The following is an 18536-nucleotide window of genomic DNA, read 5'->3' on the forward strand; positions in this document are numbered from 1 at the left end:
TGAAACCTTAAAGTCAATCAAATGTATTGGGGTATACAGTATACGTAACAACACCCACTGCCCTTAGTATTAAGCAGATTATGTACAGAAAGGTCACTCGCTCTTTGTTCATGGATATAGTTTGTTAGATCATGCAAGCTGTTCCTCTCAATCAAGTTGCTCATACAAACTGAAATATTCACACCAGCCAGACACCGACCTTGACCATGCCTAACCAATACCCGTTAAACTGTTGAGGCCTCTAGTGGAAAGCACAGGAACATGTTAGTGTCTAAACATTTACTTTTAGCCAATTGAGTCTTAGTAATAAATCATAATTCAATTAATATTAGAGCAAAACACTGTCTACTGATTCAGTTGTGTCTGCGTAAAACCAGTGTTCAAGTTGAAGAGTTCAATATACTCTTTAGTTCTTGATTTGTTTATATTTAGTTCAATAGACACTACACATGAATGTACATTTCTTAATGTTTCTGTTTAACAGGCATACTGTATATAAACGGTGAGTGAAATTATTAATTTTTTTCATGAGCACTTGACCATACACTCAAAACAATTGAATAATACTAATTCTTGTTGCACTCTAATCTCTGTCTTGGCTACTACATTTCTAATGCAATTGAAACTTTGCAATGCAGCACTTTTCTTGTTACCATCTCCTTAAGATGAATCGCTTATGTTGTACCCTTCCTCATATTGTTAGTTGCTCTGGATAAAAGCATCTGCTAAACGAATGAATGTAAATTCATGATTTGTGTGATAACACTGTAAATGTGAATAATTACAACATCCATTTTTGAAACTCATTAACCATTAATACTTCTCAGCCTGGCATGAATGACATGCAACACAACAGAAACTGCCCCCCACGTTTCCCCATCTCACCCAACCCATTATTCCTAACCAAACTGGGTGAGCAGTATGCTTTGTGTGATGCCAACGACCATATTTAGAGGGACAATTGCTCTATAAAAGGAGACGTGGCTTGTTTTCTGTTGTGTCATCGTTAACTTTCAACTGTGTACGGTAAGTTGTGGGGAGACTTGTTTCTTAATAACAAACTAACCTTATATTCATAGGGATCTTTACTGGTGACAGGATCACTGACTAAATGGCAGAAAAGTGGAATTGGGTTGCTTGGAACTTGATTATTTTACCTGTATTGATCTGGGAGTATATACTAGGTGGACAGTAGTAGAAATGAGTCAACGGTGATACAATTGTTCTTTCTTTTGTGCAGAACTACATCATTGACCCATCAGTCTTTAGACAAGTGAACAGCAGAGGTGAGTGGGTTTTAATAGTTTAGATTTAGATTTAAAATAAAAAAAATGAACATTAGTCAAAGCTTGAATAGCATAATACATCAGTTTTGAGTTTACGTGTCAATCCGACAAGGTGAAAGATGGGGGATGCTGCGATGAGGGACTTTGGACCTGCGGCTCCGTTCCTCAGGAAGTCGGATAAGGAACGTCTGGAGGCCCAAACTCGGCTCTTTGACATGAAGAAAGAATGTTTCGTCCCTGATGCTGAAGAGGAATTCCTTAAGGCATCTATCATCAGTCGCGATGGTGATAAAGTCACCTGTGAGACTTCTAAAGGGAAGGTAAGTTCAAGCTTTAGTAACTGGATTATAATTAATAAGAGGAATTAAAATGTATCTTACAAAGTAGAGTTGCCAGATCAATTTTCCTTCATAAAAGAGAGCTGTAGTTTTAAGTTCACAGTGTTATGTTCATGACGAGGGCTGATTTGGGTCATTGGAAAAAACGTACATGGTTGGATAATTACAGTTTGTAAAGTATTAATTAATATTATAATAATTTATTTCAATGCACAACATTATTTTAATAAAAACGTCAATGTCTTATGAGGTTAACAATTCAAAAAGCTAACAAGACCTGGTTTCAAACTACCTCTTCATCTACTTAAATCTAATAAATTAATCTTTTTATTCTCCATTATCCATTGTATAAAGATGTCTGTTAAATGATCGCCCAGATTAAATATGCACACAGTGAAGAGCAAAATAAAAAATGTCAAAAATCTCATTTGCCCACAGACAGTAACTGTGAAGGATGTTGATGTCCACCCTCAGAACCCGCCAAAGTTCGATAAAATTGAGGACATGGCGATGTTCACCTTTCTGCACGAGCCCGCTGTGCTGTTTAACCTCAAAGAGCGTTACGCAGCCTGGATGATCTACGTGAGTCAAAACTTGCAGTTTGAGATGTTAGATGACCATAAAACTACCCACAGCATCTTATTATCTCTTTCTCTCTCTTCTAGACCTACTCTGGGCTCTTCTGTGTCACTGTAAACCCCTACAAGTGGCTGCCAGTGTACAACCAGGAAGTTGTCGTGGCTTACAGAGGCAAGAAGAGGAGTGAAGCTCCTCCTCACATCTTCTCCATCTCTGACAATGCCTACCAGTACATGTTGTCAGGTAAGTGTACTTGACACTTCTGAAAGTGTGTAAAATAAATTCTTACCATTTGTAGGAAGTCATGGCATCTTAGGGAAATTTACTTACTCTATATACTCTATATAACCTTGCTGATTGAACAATAATAAAGAACCAACATTTAGGTTAGCCATATTACAACAACAATGGTTTCTATGTTGCAGACAGAGAAAACCAGTCCATTCTTATCACGTAAGACTTTTTGTGTTTTAATTAGCTTCTGGGGATTCACTTAATTTGCTTAAAAATGTAAAATCATTCTTAATGGCTTTCTAATAAATGAATTGTGTTGACAGTGGAGAATCTGGTGCTGGAAAGACTGTGAACACCAAAAGAGTCATTCAATATTTTGCCAGTATTGCTGCTGGTGGAATCAAAAGGGATGCCAATGACAAAAAGGTTAGACTTCACATGAACTTTTTTTTGAACTACTGTGCCAAACTTTATTGTTTTGAAAGGAATTTGTTAATCAATTATTGATTTATTTTTGCTTCTAGGGTACTCTGGAAGATCAAATCATCCAGTGTAACCCTGCTCTAGAGGCTTTCGGTAATGCCAAGACCATCAGAAATGACAACTCATCTCGCTTTGTGAGCGCTCACTGCTTTTAGTTGCAAATTATTTTAATTTTGTAGATTTCTTTACTGCATTTAAAGATAATATTCCTTTCAAACAGGGCAAGTTCATCCGAATTCACTTTGCTGCCAGTGGCAAGTTAGCATCTGCTGATATTGAGACTTGTAAGAATTATCTTTGATTACTTTTGGAAATGTAATTTATGACTATTCTCCTACTCGATGCTAGGGATGGGCACGAGTTCTCAACTACTCGAGTACTCGGACGTGACAGCAATAATCGTAATGATCATGAGTGATGTGACTTTTGACTCAATTCGAAATCAAGTGACAACTACCTGACAACAAAACACAAACGTGTCAAACTGGGCTTATTTTTAATTTTGAGATTGATTACATTGTTATTTTGAGCGGTAACTTGATTGTCAACAGAGACGTCTCACTGCAACCAAACTGATATATGGCGCTGCAACGCTAGCGTTTGTTCTACAGGTTTACGATAATCAAAAGAGAGTATAATTAACCATGCTTGGAACACCTGTCTCTGCAAACGTTTGCTAAACAAGCTTTGTTATCATTTAATGTAAGAACTTTGACTCATTAATTGGATATTATTTAATAAAAGTGAATGTTTATCATTTACTCTGTAAATCTCCCTGGGTGCCAACGTGTTTGCATGACGTCACACACCTGCATCTCGGTGAAATGGGAGTTGAAGATTTCAGCGCAAGTTTCCAAGTTAGAAGTCCGACGTAAAGTGTCGTTCCATTACACTCTTCCCAGTAGAAAAGTGGAAATTCCGACTCTCCGAGTTGAAGGGAATGCATCATGAATCATCACAGCAACAAAAACACAGAGTACCAGTACTTAACAAGTACTCAAGCAATTATTTTGAGTACTCAAGTAGACAAAATGACCAAAATGACCATCCCTACTCGATGCATGTGTCAAAATATTTTGGATAAAGGGTACTTGGTACTTTTGACCAAAGCTTAACTTGTGAATCCTCTAAACAGATCTTCTGGAGAAGTCTCGTGTGACTTTCCAGCTCAAGGCTGAGAGAGACTACCACATCTTCTACCAGATCCTGTCTCAAAAGAAACCAGAACTGTTAGGTGGGTAGAACATATGTTACAGCAAGACATGCCTATAACACATCACAGAAAGATGTCTAAGTGTTTTGTGTCTTCTCTCACAGAGATGCTGTTGATCACAGCAAACCCTTATGATTACGCCTTCATCTCCCAAGGAGAGACGCAAGTGGCTTCTATTGATGATGCTGATGAGCTGATGGCTACTGATGTGCGTTATCCAAAACATCTAAAATTCTGTTTAACATAAGTTTGAAAGAGTCTTCTTAAGGTTTAGTAAAAAAGTGACTTGTATATTCACATCTCATGTCATGTTATGAATAATACATATTACATTTTCTTTAGGAAGCTTTTGATGTGTTGGGCTTCACCCAAGAGGAGAAGAATAGCATCTACAAGCTGATTGGTGCCATCATGCACTATGGCAACATGAAGTTTAAGCAGAAGCAAAGAGAGGAACAGGCCGAGGCTGATGGGACTGAAGGTCAATATTAGGATAAATTACGATATGTATGAAGTTATTGATTGATGGATGATAAATTAAGACCTAACCACCTTCGATTATTGACTAAAGATGCTGATAAATCAGCTTACCTGATGGGCCTGAACTCTGCTGACCTCATCAAGGCTCTGTGCCACCCAAGAGTCAAAGTCGGAAATGAGTGGGTCACCAAGGGACAGAATGTCCAGCAGGTGGAAACAACTTCTTGACATAAACCAAAAAAGTTGTTTGTTCCTATGCAGTGACATTTTATCATGTTTTTATAAACTCGTTCTCTCAAAAAGGTACAATATGCCACTGGTGCTCTGTCAAAATCGGTGTACGAGAAGATGTTCCATTGGATGGTTGTGAGAATCAACCAATCCCTGGACACCAAGCAGTCACGGCAGTATTTCATTGGTGTACTGGACATTGCTGGATTTGAAATCTTTGATGTAAGTATGTGATGTTCCTATTAGGCACTTATCTGAATTTGGACAGAAAAAAAAAATAAAAAAAGTAAAAAAAATAGCTTTATTAAGAGCTATCACCATTGTCTTAAGTCTTGACAGTAGAGTTTCCGCTAAGAAATTTTGATGCCGGACAACGTGTCCAGGAATTATAAAGTTTACCAGATATATTGGAAAAAAAACTAATTTCGCTGTTTATTTTGTTTATTTTTATAATTGTAATGTGATGGACAATACATAATATGCAATATAATAATGAAACAATCAAGTCAAATTAACAATATGCGTTTGTTCATTATAGCTGCTTTTCCATTAAAAAAGACAAAAAAACAGAGGGCGAAGCAAAACGCTAAACTGCAAATTGCCACATACGCTTATGAGCCAAAACACTGACCACCTGCTTAATAATGTATGCTGTTGGTCCTCCATGTGCCACCAAAACAACACTGACCCGCAGAGGCATGGACTCTACAAGACCTGAATGTGTCCTGTGGTATCTGGCACCAAGACATTAGCAGCAGATCCTTCAAGTCCTGTAAGTTGTGAGATGGAGCCATCGTAGATTGGACTTGTTGGTCCAGAACATCCCACAGATGCTCAAATGGACTGAGATCTGGGGAATTTGGAGGCCAGGGCAACACCATGAACTCTTCATCATGTTCCTCAAACCATTCCCGAACAATGTGTGCAGTGTGGCAGGGCGCATTATCCTGCTGAAAGAGGTCACTGTCATCAGGGTATACCATTGCCATGAAGGGGTGTACCTGGTTTGCAGCATTGTTTAGGTAGGTGCCACATGTCAAATTGACATACACATGAATGATTGGATCCAGGGTTTCCCAGCAGAACATTGCCCAGAGCATCACACTCCCTCCACCGGCTTATCGTCTTTCCACAGTGCATCCTGCTGCCATCACTTCCCCAGGTAAACGGCGCACACGTACAAGGCCGTCCATGTGATGTTAAAGAAAATGGGACTCATCAGACCAGGCGACCTTCTTCCACTGCTCCAAGGTCTAGGTCTGATGCTCGCATGTCCATTGTAGGTGCTTTAGACGGTGGACAGGGGTCATCATGGGCACTCTGACCAGTCAGCGGCAATGCAGCCCCATATGCAGCAGGGAGCGATGTACTTTGTGTTGTGACACATTCCTCCCGTAACCATCATTAAAATTTTCTGTGACTTGTGCCACAGTAGACCTTCTGTCGTTCGGACCAGACGGGATAGCCTTTGTTTCCCTTGCGCATCGATGAGCCTTGGGAGCCCAACACCCTGTCGCTGGTTTGTGGTTTGTCCCTCCTCGGACCACTGTCGTTCCTCACCACTGCTGACCGGGAGCACCCCACAAGCATTGCCATTTCAGAGATGCTCTGATCTAGTCGTCTGGCCATAACAATTAAGTCGCTCAAGTCTTTACACCTCAACATTTCTCCTGCATTCAACACGTTGACTACAAGTACTGATTGTTAGCTTAACATCTAATCTACCCAGACCTTGACACGTGGCCTTGTTAGGAGATGATCAATGTTATTTGCTTCACCTGTGAGTGGTCATAATGTTTTGGCTCATCAGTGTATATTTTGATTCACAAAGAAATATTAAAATAAGAACAATTGTTAGGTAAATTATTTTTATGACGATTTTACATAGAACAGAAGTTTTTTGCTGCTGACATGAGTTCAAATGTGTGCAGCATTTCTCTACAGAAATCCATATAATATTCACATAAGCCTAGTGTTCTTCTCCTCCAGAAGATGGCAACGCAATGCTGTTTTAATGCTATTCTGATGTGAGAAGGTTCTCACTGCGGGCATGCGAGATGGGAATATAATGCAGGCTGCTTTTGCCAGTGTGCAGGATACAACCCACTTTAGTTGCAGATAAGGACTTTGCAAGATGTTGGGAAAGTTCAAACCCTTGTGGAAGTGAAGTGCTGTTATCACTGGGATGGAGTCACGCTGTAATATTTTCACCAGAAACTGTGTCAGACAGTTTGTCATTTGTCGGACATTGGGACGTTTAACGGTCAAAAAACTGACTGACGGAAACCCTGCTCGACAGTCTTGAAAACAAATTCCATTGGGCCTGGTCCAGTAGCCATAAATACTGTATTAGATTCTACATTGTTACCAAAATTAATTGATACCCAATATTTTCAAAACATGCAAAATACAAACATAACTTTTTTGCCTGTGTATCGAACATGGAGCGAGATGTATATAACAGCTTGTCTTTTTTCTTTTTTTTTTTAAATAGCCAATAGCCTCCATATCCTGGGAAAATGCTGAATTGCTACTTGCTATTGCTAGTCTGTGCCATGTGTTATTAGAGGGAGGGGACATTATCATTTTAGAGAACATTTTATTGGGAAAACATTTGTCACCAATATTTTTTGTTCATTTTCCCAGAAAAGAAAGAAGACAATTTAATGTTAAATGTGTACAGAAGACCTCCTAAAGTTGGTATTACATATCTGTTCTAGTATAACACCTTTGAGCAGCTGTGCATCAACTTCACTAATGAGAAGTTGCAGCAGTTCTTCAACCACCACATGTTTGTGCTGGAACAAGAGGAATACAAGAAGGAGGGTATTGAGTGGGTCTTCATTGACTTTGGCATGGACCTGCAGGCTTGTATTGATCTCATTGAAAAGGTGAGTTTTTAAAATTGAGAGATCTTAAGTATAGGATAAATACTGTTGAACTAATTGAAACATCTCATTTGATTTTTCACTAGCCCATGGGTATCATGTCCATCCTTGAAGAGGAGTGCATGTTCCCCAAAGCCAGTGATGCCACATTTAAAGCTAAGCTTTATGACAACCACTTGGGTAAATCAAACAACTTCCAGAAGCCCAGGATTATCAAAGGTAAACCAGAGGCCCATTTCTCCCTAGTTCATTATGCTGGCATTGTTGACTACAACATCTATAACTGGCTGGTGAAGAACAAGGATCCTCTCAATGAGACTGTTGTGGGCCTGTATCAGAAATCCACCATGAAACTGCTTTCTATCCTGTTTGCAAACTATGCAAGTGCTGATTCAGGTAAGAATATTTTTTAAATAGATTTTTAGTTACAAAAATGTCATGGCTGTTTGATTAAGCTTCAGTCACTTCCCAGGAAATCTTTAACACAGTTCTTTAACACCTGCTTCAGAATCGGTTCGCTAATTATGCTGGCACAGACTTGGGTGTGTTGTGTTGGCAATGTCACAGAGGAATAAAATCCTTGAAACAAATCAGGATTTTATATATGGTTCATTTGATCTCATAAAGAAAACAAATCTTTCAACAGCGGAGGGTGGAGGAGGTGGCAAAACTGGGAAGGAGAGGAAGAAAAAAGGTTCTTCTTTCCAGACTGTGTCTGCCCTTCACAGGGTAAAAGACAGATTAATACTGGACAGAATAATGTAGTTTCTTAATCTTTCTTTGATAACATGCCAACCTAAATATACAGTACATGGGCAGTGTCCTAAATAAACTATATCCACAGGAGAATCTGAACAAGCTGATGACCAATTTGAGGTCAACTCACCCTCACTTTGTGCGCTGCATCATTCCCAATGAGACCAAGACTCCTGGGGCGATGGAGAATCCTCTGGTCATGCACCAGCTGCGCTGTAACGGTGTACTGGAGGGCATCAGAATCTGCAGAAAGGGCTTCCCCAACAGGATTCTGTATGGAGATTTCAAGCAGAGGTGCATCCACTTACTTTGAAAGCTTGATAAAAAAGATGTATACTTAGTTGTAACACCATGACCATTTTTCCACTGAGATGTCTGCCATTGCCACAATGATATGAATACAAAATATCTGAGTTACACCAGCTTTAGTGTTACATACATACTGATTTGAGAACACAATTACAAATTATGCAACTAAAGTTAAATGTTTCATGTTTTTTTTTATTTTATTTTTTTTTATGATTATAATAATCGCCATATAATAGTTTATTGAAAATATATTTTATGTTTTTTGTCTAATAAATGACAGAAATTACAGGCAATTTAAATTAAATTGCTTATTTAAAAAAACACATTAAAATTGGCACTGCATAAACTGCAATTACTACCCTCTTTCTGATACAAAAAAAAAAAAAATGCAACAATAGATATCGTATACTGAATCCTGCTGCAATCCCAGACGGTCAGTTTATTGACAGCAGGAAAGGAGCTGAGAAGTTACTGGGCTCTTTGGATATTGACCACAACCAGTACAAGTTTGGGCATACTAAGGTACCCTTATAAAAGCTAACATTTAGGTTAATTATTTCAAGGGTCTGTATTTATTTTAACATCACAGAAATAAAAGACAAAAGCAAATAAATAACAAATTTAAGAATGAAACAATATGACATGACCATGCATGCAATGACAGTCACTTTCACAGTGTTGCACTAAAAAAATGATGTCCCTTTTATTCCCTAAGGTGTTCTTTAAGGCTGGTCTGTTGGGTACTCTTGAAGAGATGCGAGATGACCGTCTCGCTCTCATCATCACAAATATTCAGGCTCGAGCTCGTGGTCTTCTTTCAAGAAATGAATTCCAAAAGATTGTTGAGCGCAGGTGAAGTTTTTGAAAGACCAGAGTAATGCTGGTACAGAGCTGGTACATTTCATATTGAATACTTTTTTGAATCACATTGCAGAGATGCATTGCTGGTGATCCAGTGGAATGTACGTGCCTTCATGAGTGTCAAGAATTGGCCCTGGATGAAGCTCTACTTCAAGATCAAACCATTGCTAAGATCCGCTGAAGCAGAGAAAGAGATGGCAAACATGAAGGAAGAATTCCTCAAGTTAAAGGAAGCTTATGCCAAATCTGAAGCACGCAGAAAGGAGCTTGAAGAAAAGATGGTTTCTGTTCTTCAAGAGAAGAATGACCTGCAACTCCAAGTCCAAGCTGTGAGTTCATGAATTTAAAAAAGACTTATAATTAAATAAAATTATGAGTTGCAAAGGAATAAAAATACATACAAACTATTTTTTGTATCTGTAAACATAACAGGAGCAAGATAATCTTTGCGACGCTGAGGAGAGATGTGAAGGTCTGATCAAGAACAAGATCCAGCTTGAGGCCAAAGCCAAAGAGTTGACCGAGCGACTGGAGGATGAAGAGGAAATGAATGCCGAGCTGACAGCAAAGAAGAGAAAGCTGGAGGATGAATGTTCTGAGCTCAAGAAAGACATCGATGATCTCGAGCTCACTCTGGCCAAAGTGGAGAAAGAGAAACATGCCACTGAGAACAAGGTCAGTTTTTATCAATGAAGTTGCTAGAGACTAAAGAATGGTGTGTTGTTAAGAGTCCCTGACACAATGACACAATTCTACAGGTTAAAAACCTGATAGAGGAAATGGCAGCTTTGGATGAAATTATTGCCAAGCTGACCAAGGAGAAGAAAGCTCTACAGGAGGCTCATCAGCAAACGCTGGATGACCTCCAGAGTGAGGAAGACAAAGTCAACACACTCACCAAAGCCAAAGCCAAGCTGGAGCAACAAGTGGATGATGTAAATAGTTTGCTGACCTTTTTTTTAAATGAAGAAGCTATGTCATTTGCCATTAAAGAAAATAAAATACTGAGGAGTACTCTATATTTTTTATTCCAGCTTGAGGGTTCGCTGGAACAGGAAAAGAAGCTTCGGATGGATCTAGAGAGGATAAAGAGGAAGCTCGAGGGAGACTTAAAGCTGACCCAAGAGAGTGTGATGGACCTAGAAAATTACAAACAACAGCTGGAAGAGAGGCTTAAAAAGTGAGTTTTCCAGAAGGTGAAATAATTATTTGAGAATACAACTTTGTTAATACGAATTATTTCTTTCAACACAGGAAAGATTTTGAGATCAGCCAGCTCAATAGCAAGATTGAAGATGAGCAGATCATGGCAGCCCAGCTCCAGAAGAAACTGAAGGAGCTGCAGGTAAACTTTAGTCTTCTTAAGAAAAAGGCTAGTTGGGAACTTAGGAATGCTAGCTTTAATTTGTGTTTTGTTCCCATTACCAGGCTCGAATTGAAGAGCTCGAGGAAGAGCTGGAGGCTGAGAGAGCTGCTCGTGCCAAAGTTGAAAAGCAGAGGGCAGATCTGTCCAGAGAACTGGAGGAGATCAGTGAGAGGTTGGAGGAGGCTGGTGGTGCCACTGCTGTCCAGATTGAGATGAACAAGAAACGTGAAGCCGAGTTCCAGAAACTGCGCAGAGACCTTGAAGAGGCCACTCTGCAGCATGAGGCCACTGCTATTACACTGAGGAAGAAACATGCAGACAGTGTGGTTGATCTGGGAGAGCAGATTGACAACCTTCAGAGAGTGAAGCAGAAGCTTGAGAAAGAGAAGAGTGAACTCAGACTGGAACTGGATGATGTGGTCTCAAACATGGAACAGCTTGCCAAAGGCAAGGTAAGAAATTCTCATTGTCAATTAAACTTTTTTAATTGCTTGTCTTCAATTCAGGTGTTTGTTGAACTATGCTTTAACTTGTTTTTCAATTGTCATCAGTTTTTTTGTGATTCAAATCTATCCAGGCAAACCTTGAGAAACTGTGCAGGACCCTTGAAGACCAGATGTCTGAATATAGAACAAAATTTGAGGAGGGACAACGTAGTATCAATGACTTTACCATGAAAAAAGCTAGGCTGGAAACTGAGAATGGTATGTACTTTTACAAGATGTTAAATTGTCCTATGTGATCCCACATTGTTTTCTTTAATGTGATGGTTATACTCCCATTTAGGTGAGCAGGCTAGACAGCTTGAAGAGAAGGATTCCTTAGTCTCTCAACTAACCAGGAGTAAACAGTCTTATATCCAGCAGATTGAAGACCTCAAGAGGCAACTTGAAGAGGAAGTCAAGGTATGTCTATTATCACTTCACATTCACTTTTATTCGGGCTGCATAATTTTTTATGAAGCAATGCTGTAATACAAGGAGAGTACCCTCAAAGCAACCATGTGTCAAGCCATAATGAAAGCACAATAGTGAAAGCACAAAGATTACTCCTGAGGTGTTGAAACATACCAGCTCAGACAGTGGTCTACCCCTGCCAAAATATAAAACTTAGCTGAATCAAAAATCTAGCAACAACCAGGAGTTGGACTAAAAAATCACAAGGTTAAAGTAACACTGTTTAGAAATCATTCATCTAAACCACTGTGCTGCCTTTTAACCCAAAAAGCCCACTTAGCAGTGGTAGGATTCGAACCCACACCCCCCCAAGACCAAAAAAGCCTGATGTCAGCACCTTGGGTCATTTGGTCACCCTACCTCTCCCTTGCAGAGGTATAACAGAAAACATTAATTTTAAATATCTTATAGGCTAAGAATGCCCTGGCCCATGCAGTTCAGTCTGCTCGTCATGATTCTGATCTGCTGAGGGAGCAGTATGAGGAGGAGCAGGAAGCCAAATCTGAGCTGCAGCGTAGTCTCTCCAAAGCAAACTCTGAGGTGGCTCAGTGGAGAACCAAGTATGAAACTGATGCCATTCAGAGGACTGAAGAGCTGGAGGAAGCTAAGTATGTGACAGGAAATATTTGGGTTTTACCAGATAGCCTTACTAAGTTGTTTTTTAAAACCAATACTCTTTATTCATGAAGGAAGAAACTTGTTCAGCGTTTACAAGATGCAGAAGAAGCTGTGGAAGCGGTCAATGCTAAATGCTCCTCTCTGGAGAAGACCAAGCACAGACTGCAGAATGAGATTGAAGATCTCATGGTTGATGTGGAGAGATCCAATGCTTCTGCTGCTGCTCTGGACAAGAAGCAAAGAAACTTTGACAAGGTTGAAAAGACATACTTGTAAATAAACAGCTTTTCATTGTTGTACCTTGAGATTCAATGGCAGTTGGTCAAAATCTCCAACACTATCATACAGGTCCTAGCTGAATGGAAGCAGAAATATGAGGAGTCTCAGAGTGAGCTGGAAAGTTCCCAGAAGGAAACCAGATCTCTGAGCACTGAACTATTTAAACTGAAGAACTCTTACGAGGAATCTCTGGATCATTTGGAGACCATGAAGAGAGAAAACAAGAACCTCCAAGGTATCATTGATTTATTAGTTAAATGATCATTCTACTGCATTAGTGGGATATTTGTCTCAGTTTTTTATGTATTAACCATAACTGTCTTGCTGATTAAAACAGAGGAGATTTCTGATCTCACTGAGCAAATTGGAGAGAGTGGAAAGAACATTCATGAACTAGAGAAAGCTCGTAAGCAGTTGGAGCAGGAAAAGTCTGAAATTCAAGCTGCTCTGGAGGAGGCTGAGGTATTTTGTGTTATCTATTGTGTTATCAAAGGTAGAGGTCGACCAATATATTGTTTTTGCCAATTAATCAGCAGTGATAGGTGCTTTTGGATCTTTTCGGATCTGTTATCAGTAAAAAATATTGTTTTCCTTATCTGTTAGTGTGAGCAGGTGAGAGCACATACATTTCAAATAAAAGTCCCCAGTGTCTCACATTATGCACCAAATCTCCAATTTTTTTCTGGTTATAATTGGGATTTTGGTTGCACAATAAATTGATCTTGGGTTTTAGTCTCTCATAGCCTCTATATTTGTGCCCGTAACAATAAGGAAGACAGATTTCTTTTTAACACATTCAATATAAGGATAATAAAAACTATCATCAGATTAATCTGTTATCAGCTTTCCCCACCACCTTAGATATTTTTATCAGCAAAATCCAGTATCCGTTGGCCTCTAGTGTGAGGTACTTTGTGTTATGTAGATCTAGTAGAACTGAAAAGTAATAAACTAGTAATAGTACTTTTTAATAGATAAGTAATTTGATTTGTCAGGGCTCTCTCGAGCATGAAGAAGGAAAGATCCTCAGAGCTCAACTGGAGTTCAACCAGATCAAAGCTGACATTGAACGTAAGCTGGCTGAGAAAGATGAGGAGATGGAGCAGACCAAGAGGAACCAGCAGAGAACGATTGATACCCTTCAGAGCTCACTTGAGTCAGAGACTCGCAGCAGGAATGAAGCCCTCAGACTGAAGAAGAAGATGGAGGGAGACCTCAATGAGATGGAGATTCAGCTCAGCCAGGCTAACAGGCAGGCATCAGAAGCCCAGAAACAACTCAAGGGTCTTCAAGGACATCTCAAAGTACTCTTGATTATATTTTTTAATATAAATTCCTGCTAATTCATTGAAAGTCACACAAGATTCTGTGGTCTTCATGAGTAAAACTTGTACTTCACAGGATGCCCAACTGCAGCTGGATGATGCTCTTCATGGTAATGCTGATCTGAAAGAGAACATCGCCATTGTGGAGAGACGCAACAATCTGTTGCAGGCTGAATTGGATGAGTTGAGATCCCTGGTGGAACAGACTGAGAGAGGAAGGAAACTGGCTGAGCAGGAACTGCTGGACGTCAGTGAGAGGGTTCAGCTGCTGCACTCTCAGGTATGGCCACATCTATACCAAGGCAAAGAAAACATTTAAACTCTAAGTTAATAATGTAATCTTAAGACTATATAAATGTGATTACTCTTAATGTTCAGAACACCAGCCTGCTGAATCAGAAGAAGAAGCTGGAGGGAGATAATTCTCAGCTCCAGACTGAGGTTGAGGAGGCCGTGCAGGAGTGCAGGAATGCTGAGGAAAAAGCCAAGAAGGCCATCACTGATGCTGCCATGATGGCAGAGGAGCTGAAGAAGGAGCAGGACACCAGTGCTCATCTGGAGCGCATGAAGAAGAACATGGAGCAGACTATCAAGGAACTGCAGCACCGTCTTGATGAAGCTGAGCAGATCGCCATGAAGGGAGGCAAGAAGCAGATCCAGAAACTGGAAGCCAGGGTCAGTTTATGAAACTCATACCACTGCATCCCTGTTGTGAAGATCACTTTCATGACTATTTAGATTGAGAGACTGTGGAATAATTTTCGGTTTTGCTAGGTGAGAGAGCTGGAAAATGAGGTGGAGATAGAACAGCGAAAGGCGAGTGAGTCTGTGAAAGGAATCCGTAAATATGAGAGACGCATCAAGGAGCTCACCTACCAGGTTATTTGGCCTTTCAATATAGTTTTGCCATCTTTAAACAACCTGGACAAAGTAAAATTAATCAAAAGTCTCTTTACAGACTGAGGAGGATCGTAAGAATCTGGCCCGTCTGCAGGATCTGGTGGACAAACTTCAGCTGAAGGTCAAGTCCTACAAGAGAACAGCTGAGGAGGCGGTCAGTATGCTGTGGATGCATCCAAGTACTGTATGTATACTAACTTATGTTGTTTTTGCCAACAACTGTTCTTCTTTTTTTCCAGGAGGAACAGGCAAATTCTAATCTGGCCAAGTTCCGAAAACTGCAGCATGAGATGGATGAAGCAGAAGAAAGAGCCGATATTGCTGAATCTCAAGTCAACAAACTGAGAGCCAAGAGCCGTGATATTGGATCCAAGGTAAATCATCTCAGTGACTCAATATTTTGTACGCTTGATATCTAAGAGGACTTATAGGAACAATGTTTGACCTTGTTTAGAGACTGTAAATATTAGGGCTGTCGATTTAACGTGTAAATTGTTTTTATAATATACAGGTAAATTATATTTATAATTATTTAAATATAACTATTCATAATTATTTAATCGTCAGAAAATATTTATATATGTGATTATTTGTGATTAATTAATCGGCGTATCATGCATTAATGCGATTACAAAATTTTAATAAATTGACAGCCCTAGTAAATATATTTGAGTTTACAAAGATTTCACCTTTCAGACATGCCAGTTAAACTATAAGTAAATCCAAAGACAATTATCTGACACACGCTGTCTTTTTCCCTTGAGTTTAGCTCTTTCGTAACATTGATGCATTGCAAAAACCAAAGCCTATAACAATAACAGATATATCTTCCACACAACAATCTATGCCTTGTCTCTTCCTCTTACAGAAAGGGCACGATGAAGAGTGAAGCTCTCATTTGAATCTTTCTGAAAGACTTTCTCGTGTGACTTCTTTTTTTTTCATCCCCTATTCTCCCCAATTTTAGAATGCCCAATTCCCACTACTAAGTAAGTTCTCGTGGTGGCGTGGTTACCTCAATCCGGGTGGTGGAGGACAAGTCTCAATTGCCTCCGCTTCTGAGACTGTCAATCCACGCATCTTATCACGTGACTCGTTGTGCATGACACCATGGAGACTTACAGCATGTGGAGGCTCATGCTACTCTCCACGATCCATGCACAACTTACCACGTGCCCCATTGAGAGCGAGAACCACTAATCGTGACCACAAGGAGGTTACCCCATGTGACTCTACCCTCCCTAGCAACCAGGCCAATTTGGTTGCTTAGGAGACCTGGCTGGAGTCACTCAGCACACCCTGGATTAGAACTCGTGACTCCAGGGGTGGTAGTCAGCGTCAATACTCACTGAGCTACCTAGGCCCCCCTCTCATGTGAATTCTTGACATCATTACCTGTAGTTCTGTAGAATAAAGTGTGCAAATTAAACTTTTCCTGTGGTCTTTGTCATATTTGAATATGTTTCACTATTTTACAGCGAGTTATTTGATAGACACTTTCTTATTTAAAGCAATTTACAGTCCATGTACTACAGAAACAGTCCCCCTGGAGTAATCTCCATAGACTCTTTCACTGATCACTATGCGCATCTATATTTACCTCCATTAATAATAAGAAAGGTTTAAAAAAATTTGTTGATTTGGTTGAGTTCAACTTTATATAGATGCACAGTGACATGATGTGGCGACCGTGAATGTTAACCTCCTGGGACCCGAGCGTGACTGCTGTGTGCATTTTCCATTTCCTTTTTGATTTGTAACTAGTAGCACCTAATAAATAAGCAAAAAAAAAAATAAAATAAAAAATAAAAAAACCTTCTAGATCACATAGTTTTCCTAAAAATGTATGTCCACATATGTGGATAGCGAGACTATACTGGGAAATTTTAAACAACACCAAGCTATTGAAAGTCAGATTTGTTTTCATCAAATAATGTATTATGTTTCCAGGAGTGTTGATTATTCATGTTTTTGAGACGTTACAGACATTACATCAGAAATTATCATAATTAATTCAGATTCAAAGTAATGTCCAGCATCATCCAATCACTGTCAAACATGTTAAAATAAAATGATACATTATAAATTCTGAATCTATGTACTGATTATCATTGTCACATGTCTGTCAAACATGTTGAGTGATCCAAACATCATCTGCAGCCTGAAACTGAACTTTTGTTCAGATTTTAGGAGTGAATGCACTTAACTGCATAGAGAGCTATAGGATGCTCCCTTGCTCCCTATTTAGTGAATGACTTAACCTCCAGTGTGCTGTCTGTCTGCACTGGTCTCAGAACAGTTTGAAATGCACCTTAGTTTCATACTGACTCCACATAAAGTCTCTGAAAGCAAAATTTTTCAGCTTTTGCATGAACTAATTTATTGTCAGTGTGATAATGCACAGTAAATATATATGAATGCATTTACTAATGTTAATGAATAGAACTGTATTGTACAGTGATACAATGAAATATAACAAAATCTATATTAAAATTAAGTGAAATGACCCACAGATGTGTTCATGTTGAAAGTCATTCAGAATAACTAACATGTGCCAATTTCCACATATGTGGACAAAGGGCCATATCACCCTGTCGATCAAGACTGATTGCCTACTGAAGCTAAGCAGGGCTGAGCCTGGTCAGTAAAAGGATGGGAGACCTCCTGTGAAAACTAAGGTTGCTGCTAGAAGAGGTATTAGGGAGTCCAGTAGGGGGTGCTCACCCTGTGGGCTGTGTAGGTACTAATGCCCCAGCATAGTGATGGGGACACTATACTGTAAAAAGGCACTGTCTTTCAGATGAGATGTTAATCTGAGGTCCTGACTCTCTGTGGTCATTAAAAATCCCAGGACACTTCTCAAAATGAGTATGGGTGTAATGCTGGTGTCCTGGCCAAATTCACCCCAATGGCCCTTATCAATCATGGCTTCCTAATAATCCCCATCCATTAATTGGCTCTAACACTCCACCCTCTCCTCTCCACCAATATCGGGTGAGTGTACTGTGCACTATGGCTGCTGTTGCATCATCCCTGTGGATTCTGCACACTGGTGATGGTTGAGGAGATTCCCCTGTTCACTGTGTAAAGCACTTTGTGTGTAGTGTCAGAAAAGTGCAATATAAATGAAATGTTCATTCATTCAAAGTGTTTATCAGTTCACTGAATTAAAGTCAGTGGAGGAATTTAAGTACATTTAAAAAACCCATAATGGTTTATGAAATGGAACAAATAACTTATTCACTGAGACTTCAATTGCATATTTTTGATGCATGATGGATAGCATGCATGTGTGCACATCCACATAATTACACTCGGTATGTTACCTCTTGTAATGTAATGTTTTTTGTAATGTTTGCAAAAATATTATTTAAATATTTTTTTCCTTCGATATTTATTTATTTCCTTACTTTTTTTTCCCTCTTAATGTCCCG

At 39.4% G+C, this 18536-nt stretch overlaps 1 protein-coding gene across 1 annotated transcript in view; it reads left to right on the forward strand.

Annotated features, from left to right (window-relative positions):
- Positions 1-16598, forward strand: part of LOC127431452 (myosin-7-like) — a 17757-nt gene extending 1159 nt beyond the window's left edge. Inside the window, exons 1-37 of the mRNA XM_051681852.1 lie at positions 1-1606; positions 2063-2206; positions 2290-2446; positions 2629-2656; positions 2761-2863; positions 2962-3054; positions 3141-3204; positions 4056-4154; positions 4238-4341; positions 4476-4614; positions 4705-4823; positions 4917-5066; positions 7565-7735; positions 7819-8128; positions 8379-8461; positions 8577-8782; positions 9196-9319; positions 9513-9649; positions 9732-9987; positions 10091-10333; positions 10417-10593; positions 10693-10838; positions 10913-11003; positions 11087-11476; positions 11602-11728; positions 11811-11929; positions 12392-12588; positions 12670-12853; positions 12947-13112; positions 13215-13339; positions 13873-14181; positions 14279-14482; positions 14581-14877; positions 14977-15081; positions 15161-15256; positions 15342-15476; positions 15971-16598. The exon at positions 1-1606 is cut by the window's left edge and continues 1159 nt beyond it. Of these exons, the coding sequence (XP_051537812.1) occupies positions 1406-1606; positions 2063-2206; positions 2290-2446; positions 2629-2656; positions 2761-2863; positions 2962-3054; positions 3141-3204; positions 4056-4154; positions 4238-4341; positions 4476-4614; positions 4705-4823; positions 4917-5066; positions 7565-7735; positions 7819-8128; positions 8379-8461; positions 8577-8782; positions 9196-9319; positions 9513-9649; positions 9732-9987; positions 10091-10333; positions 10417-10593; positions 10693-10838; positions 10913-11003; positions 11087-11476; positions 11602-11728; positions 11811-11929; positions 12392-12588; positions 12670-12853; positions 12947-13112; positions 13215-13339; positions 13873-14181; positions 14279-14482; positions 14581-14877; positions 14977-15081; positions 15161-15256; positions 15342-15476; positions 15971-15991 (5820 nt within the window). The 5' untranslated portion in view covers positions 1-1405 and the 3' untranslated portion in view covers positions 15992-16598. The remainder of the gene's footprint in view (positions 1607-2062; positions 2207-2289; positions 2447-2628; positions 2657-2760; positions 2864-2961; positions 3055-3140; positions 3205-4055; positions 4155-4237; positions 4342-4475; positions 4615-4704; positions 4824-4916; positions 5067-7564; positions 7736-7818; positions 8129-8378; positions 8462-8576; positions 8783-9195; positions 9320-9512; positions 9650-9731; positions 9988-10090; positions 10334-10416; positions 10594-10692; positions 10839-10912; positions 11004-11086; positions 11477-11601; positions 11729-11810; positions 11930-12391; positions 12589-12669; positions 12854-12946; positions 13113-13214; positions 13340-13872; positions 14182-14278; positions 14483-14580; positions 14878-14976; positions 15082-15160; positions 15257-15341; positions 15477-15970) is intronic.
- Positions 16599-18536: the final 1938 nt, after the last annotated feature.

Source organism: Myxocyprinus asiaticus, chromosome 41 (assembly GCF_019703515.2).
Source record: "Myxocyprinus asiaticus isolate MX2 ecotype Aquarium Trade chromosome 41, UBuf_Myxa_2, whole genome shotgun sequence".
Classification (NCBI taxonomy): Eukaryota; Metazoa; Chordata; class Actinopteri; order Cypriniformes; family Catostomidae; genus Myxocyprinus; species Myxocyprinus asiaticus.